Here is an 18,183-nt window from a genome sequence, read left to right on the forward strand (position 1 = left end):
TTTGCATTCCGTTTTTTGTGAATGAAGAGCTTGGCCAGGCTTAAAATAACATGGACACATAGTTCATCTCTTTTGTTGCTTAAAAGTAAATGTAATATCATCTCCTGAGAAGGAAACTGGTGACGATGGAAAATTGTCTTTTGAGTTTTCGCTCAAAAGCCCTGCACTTTTTCGAATGAGTAAAATATATGTCAGTGGTTTCAACGTTGTCTTCGCAAAACTAACCTTTCCATGAAGCTTGTGAAGTTTGACGTGATGCCGTCCGAGCGGAGGGGCCCCTCCTCGGCCCGCGGCCCCCGGACTCCCCGCAGCGGCCCTGCGGGCGGATCCCGGCTCCCCTCACCTGCGGGGACGCGAGTTCTCACCGGTTCTCGCGAGAGGACGCCCAAATCACGCCCGGGCGGGCCGTTCCCCGCGGGCTCCGCCCACTCGGGCGGCTGTCCTGCGGGGATTAGAGCTCCGCGAAGTCCCGTGTGAACACCGGCTGCGGAGGGGACGCAGGAGAGAGCGGCTCCCGGGAGGCATCGCGAGGTTTCAGCGCTCCGACAGGTGTCCGGGGCCGCGGGCCGGGAACGGAGGCCGGTGAGCCGGCTGCATGAGCGCCCAGGAGCCGCCGGCCGTGCGACGTGCACGGCGCAAGTTTTAAGCGCTCCCACTCCCACGACCATCACATTGTCCCGGACTAACGTGGAGGTGAGTGTCTGTGCGTGCGTGTGCGTGTGCGGCGCTGAGCGCCTCATCGGATTACCTTCTCCATGTAATCTCAGGTGGAGTCACCTGGCCGCAAGCGCTCTGCTCTTGCTGAAGGAGTTATAATCCAGAGATAATAATCTGAGAATGGTGGTGTTTTTGTTGTGGTGGTGTTGGTGGAGGGCGAGATGTGACGCTCCACCTCGCTCGCCTCACTTTGGAGGCCACGAAGACACCAGAAGAGAAAAACAAATGCTTGCATTAACTCCGCTGCCGGTGGTTAGAGCCTCCACCTCACAGCCAGAAGGTCCCAGAGGAGCTTCCTGTGTGGAGCCTCCATGTTCTCCCCGTGGCTGCGTGGGGTTCCTCAGGGTTCTCCGGGTTCCTCTCACAGTCCAAACGCATGCAGGAGGTTCAGTGGAGACAACACATTGTCCAGACGTGTGATTGAGAGGGTCCAAAGTTGTATGTCTTTAGGACATGTGAAAGGGAGGATCCAAAGTTGTATGTCTTTAGGACGTGTGATTGAGAGGATCCAAAGTTGTATGTCTCTTTCGCACATGCGATTGAGAGGGTCCAAAGTTGTATGTCTTTAGGACGTGTGATTGAGAGAATCCAAAGTTGTATGTCTCTTTAGCACATGTGAAAAGGAGGATCCAAAGTTGTATGCCCGTTTAAGATGATGTCTGTACATGATGTGCAAATGAGAGGCCGAGTGTTGTCTGGTCCAGGGTGAACCCCAGCTCTTGTCCGATCGCATCACGGGTAGGCTCTGGCCCCAATAAGTGGTGTAGAGGGTGAATGCGTGAACTCCCCCGGTCCAGGACGGACAACAACCGACCTCTTCCACCAGCTGGACACGGGAGAATGGCGTCGGTCGCCGCGGAGGAGCGAAGGGCGCTAATGGAAGCCCTATTTTCATCTCTGTCCGCTGACAGATTAGGGACATCATTAATGCAAGCGCATGTAAATTTCATGGAGTGACTGATGAGGCCGGAACAGGCAGAAGGCTAATAATAGGCGAAGACGTATGGTGATATTATTCAACCAGTCCATGATTCCGATTCCACCGAGGTCTTTGACGCGGCGGGGGGGCGGGCGGGGCGCTATCCTATCATGCTAACGGTCCGCGAGCGACCTGGCGAGGACGGCGGTGGAGCCATTCCAGGTAAACGGCGGGTCGGTGAGAGGGAACTGGCCGACAGCCAGCTGGAGCGGGACCGTTGACGGTTAGCGGGGTTAGCGCGGGTGAACCTGGACCGTTTGTTTGTTGTTTTTTTTTGGGGGCCTCGGAGAGCGGCCAAGTGACGCGGTGGTGGAAGCGGCGGCGGCTGCGGCGGGTCGGCCGCGGGAGGCGTTAAAAATTCATCGGAAGGTCGTGAATATCACATCTGCGGTCGGGGAACGTCAACCGTCGTGTCGGAGGGTTCGGTAACCATTAGCTTCAGCGCCTCGACTTCCCGTTGGTTAACCTGACCGGTCCTGGGAGGTCGGAGGAGATCACCTCGAACCTGAGGCGGCTCTCATTTGTTTCGAATGTTTTTGGAAGATGCTGCCAAATCAGGCCGTTCTCAACCGCAGCTGCAGTTTTCGCCTCAAAATGGCGGCGGCGCCCTGGAGGCGTCCCGGCTCGTAAGGTCCGATGTTTTCTTCTGTCCGGAGTTGTCGGGACGGGCCGTTCGCACCGGAGACGCTCTAAATAGACGGATCCCGAGGGGGCTGGAGCTCCACGGTTTATCTTCAACATATTTTGGTTTCCTGCTGGGAGTTTCCTGGGAGTACCGCAGCTTCTCGTGGATGTTGTGTGTCACGACGGGCGCCGGCGGTTCCGGGTCGATCCATTTTCGGGACGCGGGTCGGCTTCACCCCCTCCCCTCCAGTTTTATTTTTATTTTGTTTTAGTTTACACTTCCTGGAAGCGAGCGTTCGGGCTTCGTGGTGAAAACGCAGTCACAAAAGCGCCCTTGCTAGGAGGCCGCGGAGACACAATGGGCCGAGTTGGCCGGAAGCGGCGCCCCTGCAGTTTCAGCTCCGGTTGGCACTCGGATTCTGGACGTGTGAAAACGAGGAACCCTTGCGCTCCACGAGGATCTTCTCCACACCTGCAGGACGTCGTCGGATCGGGTTCGGGCTCGGCGCTCGGTCCGGACAGAGGTCTCCGGAGCCTCCCTTCTGCTTTCCATTGGAAATGGCTTCTTTCCAAACGTCTGAGTTTCATGCAAATGAGCGATTATGAAAACGAAGGTCGCTCGTCGCCGGCCAGGTCGCGGAAGAATCCGGAACCCGAGGAGAACCGTCTGTTTTCCATGAGACGGTACAAAGATGGCTGCCGGTGGGATTCGCTCAAAAAGCCTCTTCTAAACGTTCTCGTATTTCAAAGCGCCGCCTGATTGGGTCCCGGAGTCTCCGGCGTTCCCAGGCTCCCGGACGGAGAGTCCGGGTCGGACCTGCACTCGGGTGTCAGATCTTTTCAAAAACCTCAAGGTGAAACCGAACGCCGCCGGTCGGAACAAAGCGGCGTGTTGTCGGGTCGGGGCCCCTGAGAGCGGCGAAAGACACGGGGCGGAAGCCCTGGAGGTGCCGGGGTCGCGATTCTGGAGAGCCGTTTGCTTTTTGTTCGCCAAATGGCGTCATTCTTCTTCCTCTCGCCTCCCTCGGCTTCGGAGGGCGGAGCTTCATCCAGCTTCTCCTGCCATCTGGGCAGAAGGCTTCCCGCCGAGGAGGTCAGGTGCTCCTGAGCGGTGACACCAGCAGCTGATCCTCCCGGGGATTCAGCTCCCGCCGCCCTGCAGCGTCCTCAGAACATCACGCCTGGACCTTCCAGAGCTTCTTCTGCAAGGAACGGAGCTATGGAGCCTTGCTGTTCTCCTTCTTCATGTGTGTGTGTGTGTGTGTGTGTGTGTGTGTGTGTGGTTGTTATGGCTGAAAGCAAAGCTCTGTTACTTGATAGATGGTCAGAGGATCTCAGAGGCCACCAGGCTTCCACTGTGGATGGGAGATGTTCTTGGGGCTTCTCTGGAAACTAGGTAGGAGGTCCTCTAGGTGGCAGCTGTCCTTCTCCAAAGTCATGTGTGAGGGACATCTGGCGATCTTCAGTGAAGCTCCTCTTTGGGAGTGAGGAGGACGGAGTCCGTCGGAGGGACGCCACACGGTAGATGTTCTGGAGAAGGAATGACGCTGAGATGGTTTGGAGTCGGACAAAGGAGGGGTGGAGAAGATCTGGGCAGAAGGATGCTGGGGGTGGAGCTGCCAGGAGGGAGGTGTGGAGGAAGACCTGTGAGATGTGTGAGAGGAGAAGGTTAGATGGAGGCAGATGATGGGCTGTGGAGACCTTCTGAAGGGTGAAGGTGAAAGGCCGATGTTCCTCTGCAAAGCCGTCTCCAGCCTCTCCGGTGCTTTTTTCCCAGAAGAGCGGGTCCGTCTCATGGAGACCCCGAGCGTTCCTCCCCGTCTCCACGGCAACGCGTCGCCCCGGTTCCTCAGGTGAACGTTCTGCCCGGTTCTCCGTCCGGACGGCTCCCGGTCGCGTAAAGCGTGTCGTGATGTGTTCCTCAAAACGGGGCGTGGGCTTCTTGTCTTCTGGCTGTTGTCACCGACAACACGGCTCGCCGCCGCGCTCGCCCTTCTTGTTTAGTGAAAATAGGACAGGCGGGTGAAAGTGTGTGTCGTCCTCAGGGTTCCCGGCGCTCCGGCGTGGGATGTTCGACTGGCGGCGTGCGGCGGCTGAAGGAGCATGGTGAAGCACCAACCCTTGCAGGTCTATGAGAAGCAGATCTTCGTGTCCTTCGTCACCGGCATCTACGGCTGCCGCTGGAAGCGCTACCAGCGTTCCCAAGACGACAGCTCCAGGGTAAGACCCGGACTCGGGCGTCATAGCGACGGTCGCCGGGGCGGAGCTACGTGAGGGGTCGCCGTGAAGGTCTCCGTCCGACCCGTGGAATCGGGAAGGTCTCCGGAGCCCCGGGTGTCCAGGCTGAGGAGCTCCATCCAGGAGGGCTTCAGGGTGGAGATGCATCAAGAGGAGCAGGATGAGGGGCTTCTTTCTGGACCGGACGCTTCCTGGACGGCGGGTGGATGGAAGTCTTGGGCTGCTGCAGAAGATGGATGGATGGATGTAGATGTAGATGTAGATGTAGATGGATGGATGGATGGACGGATGGATGTAGATGGATGGACAGATGGATGGATGGATGGATGGATGTAGATGGATGGATGGATGGATGGATGGATGGATGGATGTAGATGGATGGATGGATGGATGTAGATGGATGGATGGATGGATGGATGGATAGATGGATGGATATGGATGTAGATGTAGATGTAGATGGACAGATGGATGGATGGCTTTGAGGAACATGCGCAGAGCAGCGCTTCTTCACTTCTAAGTCTTCTCCATCACGGGCCTCCAGAGATGCTCGGCCTCTTTATGATTGGAGTGTGAGATGAGCTGGACTTCTCGCCCACCTAAAGGCCTCCATCAGCTCCAGCAGCTCCAGCAGAGGTTCCACCTTCCTGGACTGCAGCTCCACAGAGGAGGAGAACGCCGACCCGCCGCGGCCGAACTTCAGCGCCGCCGGCCCAGAAGAGCCGTGGATGCGGGTCCGGCTTTGCTCCGCGGACGGAGAGAAGACCTGGAACATCAGGAGTTGGATCAGAGTCCTGCTGGAAGACCTCAGGAGACTCTGAGCAGACCAGATCCAACATCTGGTCCAAACATCTCGTCTGCTCTTCAGCCACATCCAGGGACTCGTCACTGAGCGCTCAGAGCTGAACAGCACAACCACAGCTCACACTCCTAACACACACACACACACACACTCTTCCCACCACACAAACACACCCCTCACACTCCACACACACTCCACATACACACTTCTAACACATTCTATACATACAATCCTCACACACATCCCTCACACTCCACACACACTCCTCACACTCCACATACACACTCTACATACCCCCCTCACACTCCACACACACACTCTTCACACTCCACAGACACACTCCACACACTCCTCACACACCCCTCACACTCCACACTCTGCACACACTCCACACACACACACTCCTAACACATTCTACACATACAATCCTCACACTCCACACATTCCTCAAACATACTCCCCACACACTACACAAACACTCCACACACTCCTCACACTGCACACACTCTGCACACACACACTCCTTCTTACACTCTAAAAACACATTCTGCACAAACACTCCACACACTCCACACACACTCCTAACACTCCAAACACAAACACACTCCTCACACACTACACATACAACCTACACTAACTCCACACACTAACACTCTCCACACTGCACACACACACACCGCACACACACCACACACTGCACACAGTCAACACACTCCCCTGGGTGTCTGGCTGTGACAAAGGGGGGGTCGGAGGAGCCTCGGCCGTAAATTAACCCAATTACTGGATGTGCGACGCAGGCGCCACTGGTGTGCTGACGGAGAGGGAAAAAGAAACACACACACACACACACACACACTCCGTCCGTCTGTTTACACTGTCGACTGATGTTATTATCAAGCTAAGTCAGTATTTAGATCCAAAATAAGAGTTCGGCCTCGGGGCTGCTCCGTGGAGGTGTGTGTGTGTGTGTGTGTGTGTGTGTGTGTGTGTGTGTGTGTGTGTGTGTGTGTGTGTGTGTGTGTGTGTGTGTGTGTGTGTGTGTGTGTGTGTGTGTGTGTGTGTGTGTGTGTGTGTGTGTGTGTGTGTGTGTGTGTCAGAGTTCAGGGAGTTCCATCTCTTAGCAACCGGCAGGCGTGTTGTTAAGTGTGAGTGTGTGATTTTCACATTAATGGTTGTAATTGTGGTCAGAAGCTCTGGAAGCCGTGGAGGAGCTGCTGCTTGAGGTGGAACCCCCTCTTTTTTTAATCAGTTTCATTTCTTTGCTTGTTCTGCTTTACACCGTCAACACACACACAGCGATGGAGCAAATTGTCGGGTTTTGGCCGGCGACCTCCTCATGGGAGGGCCGGCCGCTCCGCCATGCAAACGTTCATCTCCTTTGTTCATGCAAAGTCTAAAAGCGCCCAGGGTTTGGTTCCTGCTGAGCTCTGAACCGAACCGCTGATTCGGGCTTCCTTCAGCTCACATGTGGTTCCAGAGAGGTGAACCTGTGTGACCTGCACCTTCAGCTCCACCTCAGAGACAAACCTCTGAAGAAGAAGAAGAAGAAGAAGAGAAGGAAGACGTGGACGCCACGCGGGTGAAGTTGCCACGGCGTTTGTGAAATAATAACCATGGACTATCAGATGGTTGGAGTGTTTTTATCCCCGTTAGCCGTCAGCTAACTGCGCTTATTCTGGTCCAAAATGTAGACGTTCCCCTGCGAGCCCTGGAGACCCTCTGAGGAGTAGCAGGCCAGCAGAGCGTGGACCTCTTTGTTGCTCCATCTCTCACTGCCTTTGTCCAAGAGGACGTCTGAGCGGTGACCAGGACAGTTTGAAAAATGTCGAGCTCCACCAATCACCAAGCTGCTATGGAACCGTAAAAAGATCCTGCCTCGGTCGTAGGAGCCGAGATGTTGGAGGAGGTTCACGTCCACGGTTCCTGTGTTCACGGACCACACCGAGGAACAGTTTAATTCCTGAAAAGGTTCAAGGAGCTTCTAAAAGTTCCTTCAGCCAGTGATGAGTTTCTGCAGATCATGGATTACCTCCAGCCCGTCCAGAGGTTGACTACTTCCGCTCCCAAGCCTGTGTGAGGTGTTTGAGGCCTGCAGGGGGAAAGAGGATTCTGGTCTTCACTATTTCCTTCTCCAAGGAGATTTTCTCACCCGGGGGCAGGGGGGGATTACCCGAGCTGTCCGTCACAGCCGCCCCGCGACCCCGCAACGGGATCTAATCCCGAGCTAGCACGTGCTAGCTCAGCGGCGCTAGCTAACCGTACGAGTGACGGGGAAACACTTTTATTTGTGTAGAACCCTCACATCTTCTCGCGTCCATTATTCCTGAAGTGCAGAACCCGCCTCTGGAGCCTCATTTGATCGTCACAGAGGTAGCGGCATCCCATAAACACAACTTCATTTCACAGGAAAGATCCACGAAAGACCCGCTCCGCCCCTCCGCCTGGTCACATGACCCCCAGGTAGCTGCTAAGCTAATTTAAAACAGCCATGGATGTGTTTTCCACCGCTCCCTCTTCACTTGACGCTGAGAAAATAAGAATTTGCAAGCTTTCAGGCCATCGAATGGCGAGTGTACACACACACACACACACACACACACACACACCTAATCATCTCCCAGCCTCTTATATAAGCTGCAGGCGTGTTGCGGTGCAAAGCTGATCAATGCTCAACGCTGGCCTATCATGGTCTACACCTCCGCTCACATGGTATTAGCTCCTGATCCTGTTAACCACCGAGGCGGGGGGGGGAGTCCTTGAACGCAGCGCAGGCTCTCCTTATGTTGTTTGTCCCCTTGTTTCCAGACGGAGGGAAACAATCCGTGGGATTAGTTTGTAACGGGTTTCCACGGACACGATAATTAAACGGTCAATCGGCCCCGACGGGTGATTCGCGGTTTCATCGGCACCCAGAGGCGGTCGCCGGTCGACTCCGCCGAAGTGCCTTTCCGCCAAACGCCAAATGCTTTATCGGGCGAGAGATGTAGCTGGACGTTCTCTCCGTTCGCCGCCCGTCCGTGTTCGTCTCCGTTTATGCTAAGCTAACCGTGCTCTCGCTGAGGTGTCTCTGGTTGTTCTTCCCCAGTGGGAGTGTACATGGTTCCTCATCCTGTGCAGCTCCTTCCTGCTGCTTCTCTGCTGGGCCTACTTCTGGCTGGTGGCTCAGAATGACTTCAACGAGTTCAACTGGTGAGTGCGCTCGCCGCCCCGCCGCTCGCGTCCCGGCGGCGTCGCCCTCAACCTCGGCACGAACCCACCCTGTCCTCTGCAGGTCCGTGTACAACCGCTCCGGGGAGTGGAGGGACGAGACCATCCCCGTCCTGGCCTCCACCACCGTGGGCTTCAGCTACGTCACATTCCTCATGGTAACCAGCGCAGACGTCCGCAGAGCTTCACCGGGTGACCACAACTCATCCGGTCTCGCTCCTTTTCCAGATCCTCGCGCTTTTCCACATCTCCCTGGGCCAGCAGCTGAACCTCTTCTGGGTCCACAAGGTGCGGTAGCTCCGGCCAGAAGCGCCGCGCCACCGTATGATTGCGTTCTGACGGCGAGGTTGTGATGTCCACAGATCGGCGTGCTGGCCACGCTGCTCACCACCATCTCCGGCGTGGTCTCCGTGGAGGACGTGTGGGGGGAGGAGTGGGACATCGTGCTCGTATCGCTGCAGGTAAACCACACGCAAACGCACGACGACTCACTCGGTTACTTATTTCAGTGACGAAAAAAGGTTTACTGCTTTTGTGATATTGTTGACGCTTTAGCAAATCGGTGTTAGCATTCACGCCGGCATTGCAGAGTAACGACAAATGTGTGTGTGTTTCATACTCAGTCCACGGCGCCTTTTCTGCACATCGGAGCCCTGACGACGGTCACGGCGATCAGCTGGTTGGTCGCCGGATACGTGGTTCGCAGGGAGCGGTCCAGTAAGTGTCCACGTTTGTTGCGTCTGTCGACGACTTCCTGTTTCCCGGCGGCGTTCATGCTAGATGAAGGCCTCGCTCTCCTGCACGAGGCTGCGTCTCCCCTTGGAAGGAGGTCCTGGTCCTCCTGAGCTCCCAGATGAACCTCTGGCTCCTCCCTCTCAGGTTTCCAGATGATGGTCCTGCTGGTCTTCGGCGCCGTGCTGCTGGCGCTCTACCTGGCGCCGCTCGCCTTCACCTGCCCGTGCATCATGGACTGCCACGCCCTTCGGCCGCGGCCCGACGTCATCGGCCGGCGGGGAGCGCCCATGGTGAGTGGCGCGGGGGATGCAGAACAACAAGCTGGTGGATCCGCAAAGCGAGCTTCAACCGACCGCCGCAGCTGTCCGTTTCAACGGATGCGATCGGTTGCCTCCAAAGAATCCTTCTCCCCTTCACGTTCTGCCAAAGTGGTGTCAAACTCATTTTAGCTCAGGGGCAAAACGGGGGAAAGTCTATTCTAAGGTGGGCCGGATCAGTAAAATCATGACATATGAACTACTGTTAAGTACCCATTGTTCAATTCACTCCTCAAACTTGGTATCTTTTAGCTTTGCGAGCCGGATTAAACCTGTTCACGGTCCTAATCCGGCCCACGGGGCTCGAGTTTGACACCCCTGGTTTAGATGAACGGAAGGTCAGCTTTTTGGCGTGGAAGGAAAAAGAAATAGAGAGGAAGTAAAGGGGCGGAGGGGGAGACGGAGCGCCAAAATTGAACAGGAAGTACGAGCGGCTCTAAATTGAACAGGAAGTACGAGCGGCTCTAAATTGAACAGGAAGTACGAGCGGTCCTCACTTCATGACGGCGTTCCGTTCCAAGGGGTCTGACGTTAGGCGAGTTTCTACCGTCCCAGTATTTGCATACATGTCGGCCATTTGCTATTTTCCTTTTTTTCCCTTTAATGTGTATATTTGCATGAATATAGGCCAATTATAAGCGCATATTGTCGCAAAGCTCGTCGTGACTCTGAGTCGTGGTTCAGTGAGGATCCCCTGTAAACACAAGTCAGAAAGTAACAGACAAACTAGAAGGTCCGCTTCTAAAGAGCTGGATATTTCTGTATTCAGTGTTTCCAAAGATCTCCGTTCACCTGGTTTCATGCAGAGGATTCGGTATTATATTCCAGGATTTTGAGTTTGACTGACGTGTTCTTCCCGTGTGTGTGCAGCTGGCCCCGGAGAACACGCTGGCGTCCTTCAACCGAGCGCTGCAGCAGGGCGCCGGCTCGCTGGAGGCCGACGTCACCATCAGGTTATTGGCCGCGGCTCCGACGCCGTCCTCTCTGTTTTCGGCGGCGCTCATTATTTCCCGCTTGGTGTCTCCCAGCGTGGACGGCGTTCCCTTCCTCATGCGCGACCGCACCTTGAGAAGAACCACCGACGTCCGCAAGGTTTTCCCCGCCAGGCAGCACGACGACGCCGCCTTCTTCAACTGGACGGAGATCCGCTCACTGAACGCCGGCCAGTGGTTCCTGGAGGTAACCAATCACAGGGCCCCGTGGACACGAGCCAGACAGGCGGGGGCAATCTGATTGGACGGCAGATGCAGGAGAGGAGAAACTGTCAAATAAAACAGGAAGAAGGGAAAGTCACTTAAAATCGCAAACGCTCGCTCTGGAAGCACGTACGCTCAGAAAATGCGAAGCAGACATTCGAAGTTGAAGTCGTGACCACGAGTTTGGAAAGTCATTTTTCCAATTATTCTGACACCCGCTGAACGCAGCATTTGAACCGCTTTGTCTCCCAAATTAAAGTAACAAAATAATCCCCGCTTTAGTTAAAAAAAAAAACAAAACAAAAGAAACTCCCGGTGGAACGCCGGCAGCGTCAGGACTCCTGCCGTCTCCTTGCTTGCTGGACCCGGGAGGCGTCTGAGCTGTGAGGACGAGGCTTCGGGTGCGATCATGTCGAGAACATCGAGGAGGAAGCGTTTGCGTGCCATCGGTCTGCGGACGAACGTCTCCGAGGGTGAAAATTCCACATGGTTAACCTTGTGATCTGTTCCTCGGCCTCCAGACGGACCCCTACTGGACCGTGGAGTCTCTGACGGCGAGGGACCGCGGCAGGATCGCCAACCAGTCGGTGTGCAGCCTGGTGGAGATGCTCCGCCTGGCGGCCAGGGCCAACGGCTCGGCGCTGCTCAACATCCGCCGCCCGCCGCCGGAGCACCCGCGCCACCGCAGCTGGTTCATGGACACGCTGTGGGCCGTGCAGAAGGCTGGGATCTCCCAGAAGAGGGTGAGGACTGTAGGTCCCCCCGCCGCCGCCCTCTTCCATCGCTAGCTCGTAGTAATGAACGGCCGCCGCGTCCGAGCGGTCGCACAGGGATGGCGGCGCCTGCAGAAAAGCAGAATCTAAAGTCAACCGTCATTCCCTGTTCGAGTGCTGCCCCCTGCTGGGCTGCAGAGGAGCTGCAGGCCGGAGGCCTTTTCTGTGGACTCGCATTTGGTCATTGAAGAGAAGATATACTTTATTGATCACCATAGGAGAAACTCTTTTGTGTCAGAAGCACAACAATATAAGTAAGAGAGGATTGAAAGGTAGCAAGAGAGTGAACGACAAGATAAGAAGACAGCAAAGGTGAGAATAGAGGATCAAAATGGAGGATAAGAACAGAAACAGACACAAACAAACATGATGTGAGTGCAGTGACACCAACAGGGATAAAAAGAAAGAGTTAGTGCATGACATGTGAAGGAGTGACGTAGTGAATGTAGTGTAGAATGTAGTGAATGTGTTGGGTAGTGAGGTCGCTGTAGCATAGATGCTCCTCCGGCGGTCACAGTTGTGTGTGTTCTCCAGTCCGACGTCTGAGTGTCTGAAACATCGCGTTCTGATGAACCGTCGGCTGAAGGAGCTGCGCATCGGCCACAGCTGGTGGTGCAGGAGCGGGAAAGATGCTCCAGGGTAGTTTGTCCTTCACCCTCTCCTCTGGTGCAGGTTCAGTCCCACCACCTAGCAAGCTTTCCTCACTCGCTTGTTGACCCTGTTGACCTCAGCGGTCCTGGCGCCGCCCCGCCAGCACGCCATAGCAAAGAGGAGCGCGCTAGCGACCGTAGACTGCGAGAAGGTGTTGTGGAGCCACAGACGCTAAACCACCTCAGGAAGAACGTCCTGCTCTGACTCTCCCTGTGGAGAGAATCTGTGTTGTGTGGATTGAAATGAGCCGCTCTCAGCACCGTTCTTCGAGGAGGAACGTGCACGAGGGCAGCGCACGGAGCACAAAAAGTCTTTTTAGGATGGCGAAGGTCGTCCTCGAGCTCGTTTCTAGCAGGAAGTCGCGTCATGTCACGTGAGGACGGTGTTTTCTCCGTTAGCATGCTAACCGCTGATGCTAATGTTATGACACCGTCTCGCCGCTCCCGTCTGATCGGGGTCTTTTTTCCACGCCGTATGTGTTCCGCGCCAGGTGACGTGGACCCCCGACACGGACCGGGGCCGAGTGCGAGGCTTCCAGCAGGCCGCCAACGAGAAGCTGACGCTGGCGGAGATGAAGCAGCGCGGCATCACCAGCCTGACGCTCCACTACAGCCAGGCCCGCCTCCAGGACCTGCGGTAAGACGACGTCTCATGAAATCCACACGTTAGCGCATCTAGGCCGCCATGCCATTTAGACACATGCGGGCTCGGACGTCCGGAGGTCAAAGGTCACCCGCCGGACCATCTGGCCCCCTACTGGGCAGGAGGGGGAATGTCACCCCGCGCTGATCCCGGTTCTCGGGAAGGATCCACACATTTGAACACCTGTGAACGTGTAAACAGGAAGTAGGGCTCTTCCTGGTTGCGTGGCGATGTTCTGACGTGTGTGTGTGTGTGTGTGTGTGTGTGTCCTCAGGGAGTATCTGGCCAACAACGTGAGCGTGACGGTCTACCCGGTGAACGAGCCCTGGCTCTACTCGCTCCTGTGGTGCAGCGGGGTGCCTTCCGTGTCCTCTGACGCCCCCCAAGTCCTCCGAAAGGTGCCTTACCCCATCTGGCTCATGGTAAACACACACTCACACACACACACTCATGGGAAGGTCACACGGAGACGGGGGCGAGGGAGGACAGAGACGGACGAGGGCGCGGCGAGACCGGAGGGCGAGGAGAAATATGAGGGGGCGCCGGCGCCCAGCGTGGCGGGAAAGGATAACGGCGCTCGGGGTCGCGACAAGGGCACCGATCTGGACTGGACAAACAGCTGTCCGGCAGGCGGGAGCGCGCGTGTGTGTGTGTGTGTGAGTGTGTGTGTGAGTGTGTGTGGACGGCGACCCCTGGTGGCGTGTGACGGACACTGCCTCTCTCCCCGCAGAGCCAGAGTGCTTACGACTTCATCTGGATCTCCTCGGACCTCGTTTCCCTCGCCGTCGTCGTCGGGATCTTCTGCTTTCACAAGTGAGTCACTGCACGTGCGCGGAGTCACTGTGGCCTCCAAGGTTCTGCACGATTGCGCAGCAGAAGTTTCCAGATGAAACATCATGGAGAAAGGAAGTGAGGCCATTAGCCACTGAAGCCGTTAGCTAAACCACAGCCATCCGCGGTTCAGCTAATGGCTTCCTAAAAGGTGGTGAAGATCCATGAAGCCTCCCATGGATGACCGAAGACCATCGGCACCTTCTAGAAGGACACACGGAGATTAAGAAGGAGCAAGATGCTAAGAGCATTGCTTCTTCTTCTTGTGTTACTCAGAATGATGCGGCGGTTAGCCCCGCCCCCTCACAGCCAGGGGTTGTGGAGTCTCCATGTTCTCCGTGTCTGCTGGGTTCCTCAGGGTTCTCCGGGCACAGGAGCTTCATGGAGACCCTGCGCGGTCCAAACGAGAGTGAATTCCTCCCATCTCAACGGGAGGTTCTCCGCCCGGTCTGAGAAGAGTTCTGGTGTTGAAGGTTCTGGGCCAGGCGATGGTCCTAAATAGACCCCCGCGTGCTCACCGGACCCGAATCCCCCTCGATCCTGGTCCGAACGGCGGCGTGACCTTTGTCCGGCAGCGCAGGAGGCCCTGGAGGTCCTGGAGGTCCACGCTCCAGCGAGCGCGTGATGGATTATCTCCACCTGCGCGCCTCCCCGGCCTGTCAGCCCGTTTGAAGGGTTAAATTCCCCCAAACGGGGACCCGAGCGGCGGCTCCATCACTGACCGTTCACTCTGTCTTTCTCTCCCCGTTGTGTTTTCGTCCTTTTTCTTTCTCCGTTCACCTCTGCGCCGTCACCCTCCCCTCCCCCTCTCCCTCGTCCTCCTCTGACATCCTCATTTCATCTTGTGCTCCGGCTGATCTGCATGCAACCTTCCTCCGCTGCCCCCTGGCATCTGTCAGCTATCATATGATCAGGTAACTGCTGCGGCAGCCTTGGCCTTTTTCTTTCCGCCTCCTTGTCCGTCCTCCTTGTGCTTTTCCCGCCCCGACACCCCCGAGGGCCCCCGCCGAACCCCCCCTTCTGTCGCTAGTCCCGTTTACCACCTTGCCCGCGTCGGTGCGCTAGCTCCCGCTCGCAGTGCGTCTTCATAGGCAATACGTGTGTTTTGTTAGCCTCTGTAGCCCCGCTAGCCCGGACGAGCTCTCGGAGCCGCACCGCACCTGCACCGGTGCATGAACAAGTAGTGTTAATGTCGATCTCAATGTCGGGCCTTAGACTTAGCTTAGCTTAACATCCCCCCCCCAGGGTGTGTGTGGCGGTTCATACCTGCGTGTGTGTTCCAGGTGGAGGATGAGCGGGATCCAGCACTGCAACCCCGAGCAGATCATGCTGAGCGCCGTGACGCGCCGCTCCAGTCAGGACGTCAACATCATGAAGGAGAAGCTGATCTTCTCAGGTCACTGCATCCACAGCCCGGGGCGGGGGGGCAGGAGGGGGCAGGAGGGGGGCGGGGGGGGGGGGGGGGGTATCTACAGTCACTGCACTCTGAGTTTCCGTTTGTTGTCAGAAATAAATGTCAGACGTTATGAATACGGCACCAGGTCCCAACAGAAGACGCTTTCCATGCACAGCAGGTCTGGACCGAACCCTTTGAGATGATCTGCAGAAAGCCAGCGTTCCTCCAGGAGCCGGGAACCTCGGACAGATCCCGGCTCGAAGCGGCGCCTTCTGCCTCGACCAGCCGGGACACCAAGAGACACGGGGCTAATGAGCCGTCTCTGCTAATACCAGCTACATGCTAATAATAGCTTTATTATGCGTAAAAAATATGTTTTCATGCACACATTTAGTAATGTCTGTCTGAGGTGGATCACCAATTCACACACACACACACACACACACACACACTGACGGCTGGCGGGCCATGCGAGGGCTCAGTGTTTCTTCACGCCGGGAATCAAACCGCCAACCTTCAGATTCCAGCCGAGCCACTGCCACCTCAGGAAGACGTTTAAGAAAGAAAAAGTGTGGACACAACTGAGATTAGCAGCGATGCAGGAAACTGGAGAAGAAGAAGAAGAAGAAGAAGAAGAAGGAGATAAGGGTTTTGAAGCAGCCCCCCCTCGGCGGTTTGGGCCTGGAAGCCAGCTGCTTCTTCCCGTCCCCGTCCTTGACACCGGCCGCCGTCCTGGAAGCCAAGCTGGAAATGTCGCCGGGACTTCGCGTTTCCTGCTGTCGCCGCGTCTGTTTTATTATTTCTCGAAGCGAAGCGGGTCGGAGCGGCGGCCGCGCAGCAGAAACAGATGTTTCCTCTACAGGAGCGCCGTCCACGTCATCGCGGGCGCACAGAGACGCGCCGCGACCGTGGCCTCGAGGTGTTTCCGAAGCAAACGCCCGCTCTGAGGAACCTCTCCTCTCTTTCTCTTTCCAGAGCTGAACAACGGGCTCAGCAGCACAGAGGAGCTCTCGCTGTATCCGGAGAACGGCTACGCCAGGTTCTCTCACGGAGGCCCCAGCCGCTGAAGCCTCTCCGCATCTCCGCATCTCCACCACTTCATGGCCCAGAACATCCATCAGCTCTGATGGCCACGCAGAAAAACCTCACCTTTGGATCCGTCTAACTCCTGGAGCACCACTACGTCACCTCCACGACATTACCCTTCACCCACGTGTGTGTGTGTGTGTGTGTGTGTGTGTGTGTGTGTGTGTGTGTCTGAACCTGGTGCAGGGGTTTCCATGTTCAACTCGGATCAGATTTTAATGCAGCAGCCCTGTTCTGGGGGTCAAAGGTCAGCCTCCCAGGGGTTCCTTCAACTCGGCGAAACGCAGCGCTGCTTTGTCGCGTTATTCCAGGAGTACCTGAAGTACTCGCACTCTCATGTATGAACCAGTACTACTTTACTTTCCCACGCATCGGGACTTATTTGTATATTTGGTATTTTCGTCCGTTACCGTCTGTGACTGCCGTCCTCCGGGGTCAGCGGCTCAGAGGTGTGTGTGTGTGCGCGCGCATGTGTGTGTGTGTGTGTTCCAGCTTTGTTTTTGCCGCCCGCCGTCACTGACGTATCTTGTAGTCACGCTAGCAGGGACGACTTTCACGCGGCTGCCTTTGCCTTTTCGTCGATCCGATGGACGGCTAGATTCTCGTAGGGCGTTTCCTCGGTAGCTTCCAGCTTCTTCCGCCGCCGTTTGTCCGCTGAATAAAAGCGATGGTTCCGCTTTGAAACGCACTTGTGAATGTTTTATTTTCCCGTTCGTCTAATTCTTGGGTCATCCCCCTCCGACTGCGCCGACATCCCAACCAGTTAAAACCGGAATTGGTCGCACGAAAGGTCAGTTCTGGGGAACCTTGTGTTCCAGCAGACCTGCGGAGGAGCCAAAGGTCAGCGGGGGATTTTTCCTTCGCCCCTTGAACTTGTCAGAATTGTTTATCCTGAGTGAATATTTATTCTGTGTGGGGGGAAAAAAAAACAAGCAAATGAAACTCCATATGACAACCTTTGAGGTCGGCCGCGTTCCCGGCGTATTATTTGAATAAGTAAAGGACTGCGCGGGTTGGTAACCATGGTAACGTGGCACACTCGGTCCTCAGTCCGCCGGACCGCCAGGGAGAGGGACGGACAAACATTCACTCCTTCACATCTCAAGCGTTTTTTAGTGAAACGACAGCGGCGCCGAGGCTGCAGATGAAGTGTTTAATCCCAGGAAACCAAGGTGAACGTCAGCGAGTACAGAGGAGTGTGTTTCTACGCTGACGATCCGTAAGCGTCCCCTCCGGCGGGCGCCGGCCTCTCGCAGTGGGGGTCCGACTCCTCTGCGCTGCTGTGGCAGCCCGAGTCTCTGGGGCAGACGCCGCCGTCGGCCTTGGCGTTGTCACCGGGAGCTCCGACTTCCGGGCCGCTATCTGCGGGGGGGAGGAGAGGTCTTTAGATGGCGGAAACCCCCGGACCTTCCGGGTGACCTCCTGGGTGACCTCCTGGGTGACCTCCCGCTACTCACAACAGAGCTGCTGCAGGCTCTGGACGGCGGCCAGCAGGCGCCGCCTGTGCTCCGGATCGGTCACGTTCAGCCGCATCAGGTGGCGCTCTCGCAGCCGCATCAGGTCGTCCACCGTCTGGTAGCCGGCTAGCTGCAGGGCGGAGGCGTACTCCTGCGGAGGAGACGGCGTCCAGGTGAGCAGGGCGACTCCGGGGGCGGGAGAGGAAACGGGAGGACGCGGACGCTACCTCCAGGCTGAGGCGCCGCAGCACCTCGTGGACGGTGGACCTGCATTCGTCCTTCAGGCCGAGGCTCCGGCCTCCTCCGGCCTCCGTCAGCACGTCCACGTAGATGAACTTGAAGTTCCCCACCTTGTCGTCCAGCCGGCCCGTCCAGATCCCCATGGCGGGTCTGGCGATGATGTCGATCACGTCTCCCACCTGGGCGGGATCACACCACGGTCTCAGCGGCGTTCTCACGTCAAGAAAACGCAATTACGAGCGAAAAATAAAACTTCTGATGTAAAAGCAATAATTAGCATCTATTGCGTCGCGGC

General features: G+C 56.5%; 2 protein-coding genes across 6 annotated transcripts in view; one reads left to right on the top strand and one right to left on the bottom strand.

The window, feature by feature from the left end:
• The first annotated feature begins 468 nt into the window (after positions 1–468).
• On the top strand, positions 469–16,875 carry gdpd5a (glycerophosphodiester phosphodiesterase domain containing 5a). Of its 4 annotated transcripts, none has more exons than XM_086160594.1 (17): positions 471–693; positions 4,366–4,540; positions 8,443–8,546; positions 8,629–8,722; positions 8,793–8,852; positions 8,927–9,025; positions 9,188–9,281; positions 9,444–9,589; positions 10,487–10,569; positions 10,645–10,795; positions 11,334–11,564; positions 12,727–12,872; positions 13,153–13,300; positions 13,609–13,691; positions 14,609–14,623; positions 14,993–15,105; positions 16,081–16,307. In XM_086160594.1, exons 2-17 carry the CDS (start codon positions 4,424–4,426, stop codon positions 16,170–16,172), a joined length of 1,776 nt encoding a protein of 591 aa, XP_086016720.1. In that variant the 5' UTR covers positions 471–693; positions 4,366–4,423; the 3' UTR covers positions 16,173–16,307. The 4 variants fall into 4 exon arrangements, with proteins under 4 accessions (XP_086016722.1, XP_086016723.1, XP_086016720.1 ...); XM_086160595.1 differs by having other exon boundaries at positions 11,334–11,555; XM_086160596.1 differs by lacking the exon at positions 14,609–14,623 and having other exon boundaries at positions 469–693; positions 16,081–16,875.
• A 331-nt stretch (positions 16,876–17,206) lies between these two features.
• samsn1b (SAM domain, SH3 domain and nuclear localisation signals 1b) overlaps positions 17,207–18,183 on the bottom strand; it is an 8,583-nt gene continuing 7,606 nt past the window's right edge. For both annotated transcript variants that reach the window (XM_086160721.1, XM_086160720.1), the window contains exons 13-15: positions 17,876–18,067; positions 17,649–17,799; positions 17,207–17,553 (exon numbers count right to left, since the gene is read on the bottom strand). In XM_086160721.1, coding sequence (XP_086016847.1) covers positions 17,396–17,553; positions 17,649–17,799; positions 17,876–18,067 — 501 coding nt within the window. In that variant the 3' untranslated portion in view covers positions 17,207–17,395. The remainder of the gene's footprint in view (positions 17,554–17,648; positions 17,800–17,875; positions 18,068–18,183) is intronic.

Source organism: Fistularia commersonii, chromosome 15 (genome assembly GCF_037954325.1).
Source record: "Fistularia commersonii isolate RoL2024-O1a breed Wild chromosome 15, RoL_Fcom_v1.0, whole genome shotgun sequence".
In the NCBI taxonomy this organism is placed as follows: Eukaryota; Metazoa; Chordata; class Actinopteri; order Syngnathiformes; family Fistulariidae; genus Fistularia; species Fistularia commersonii.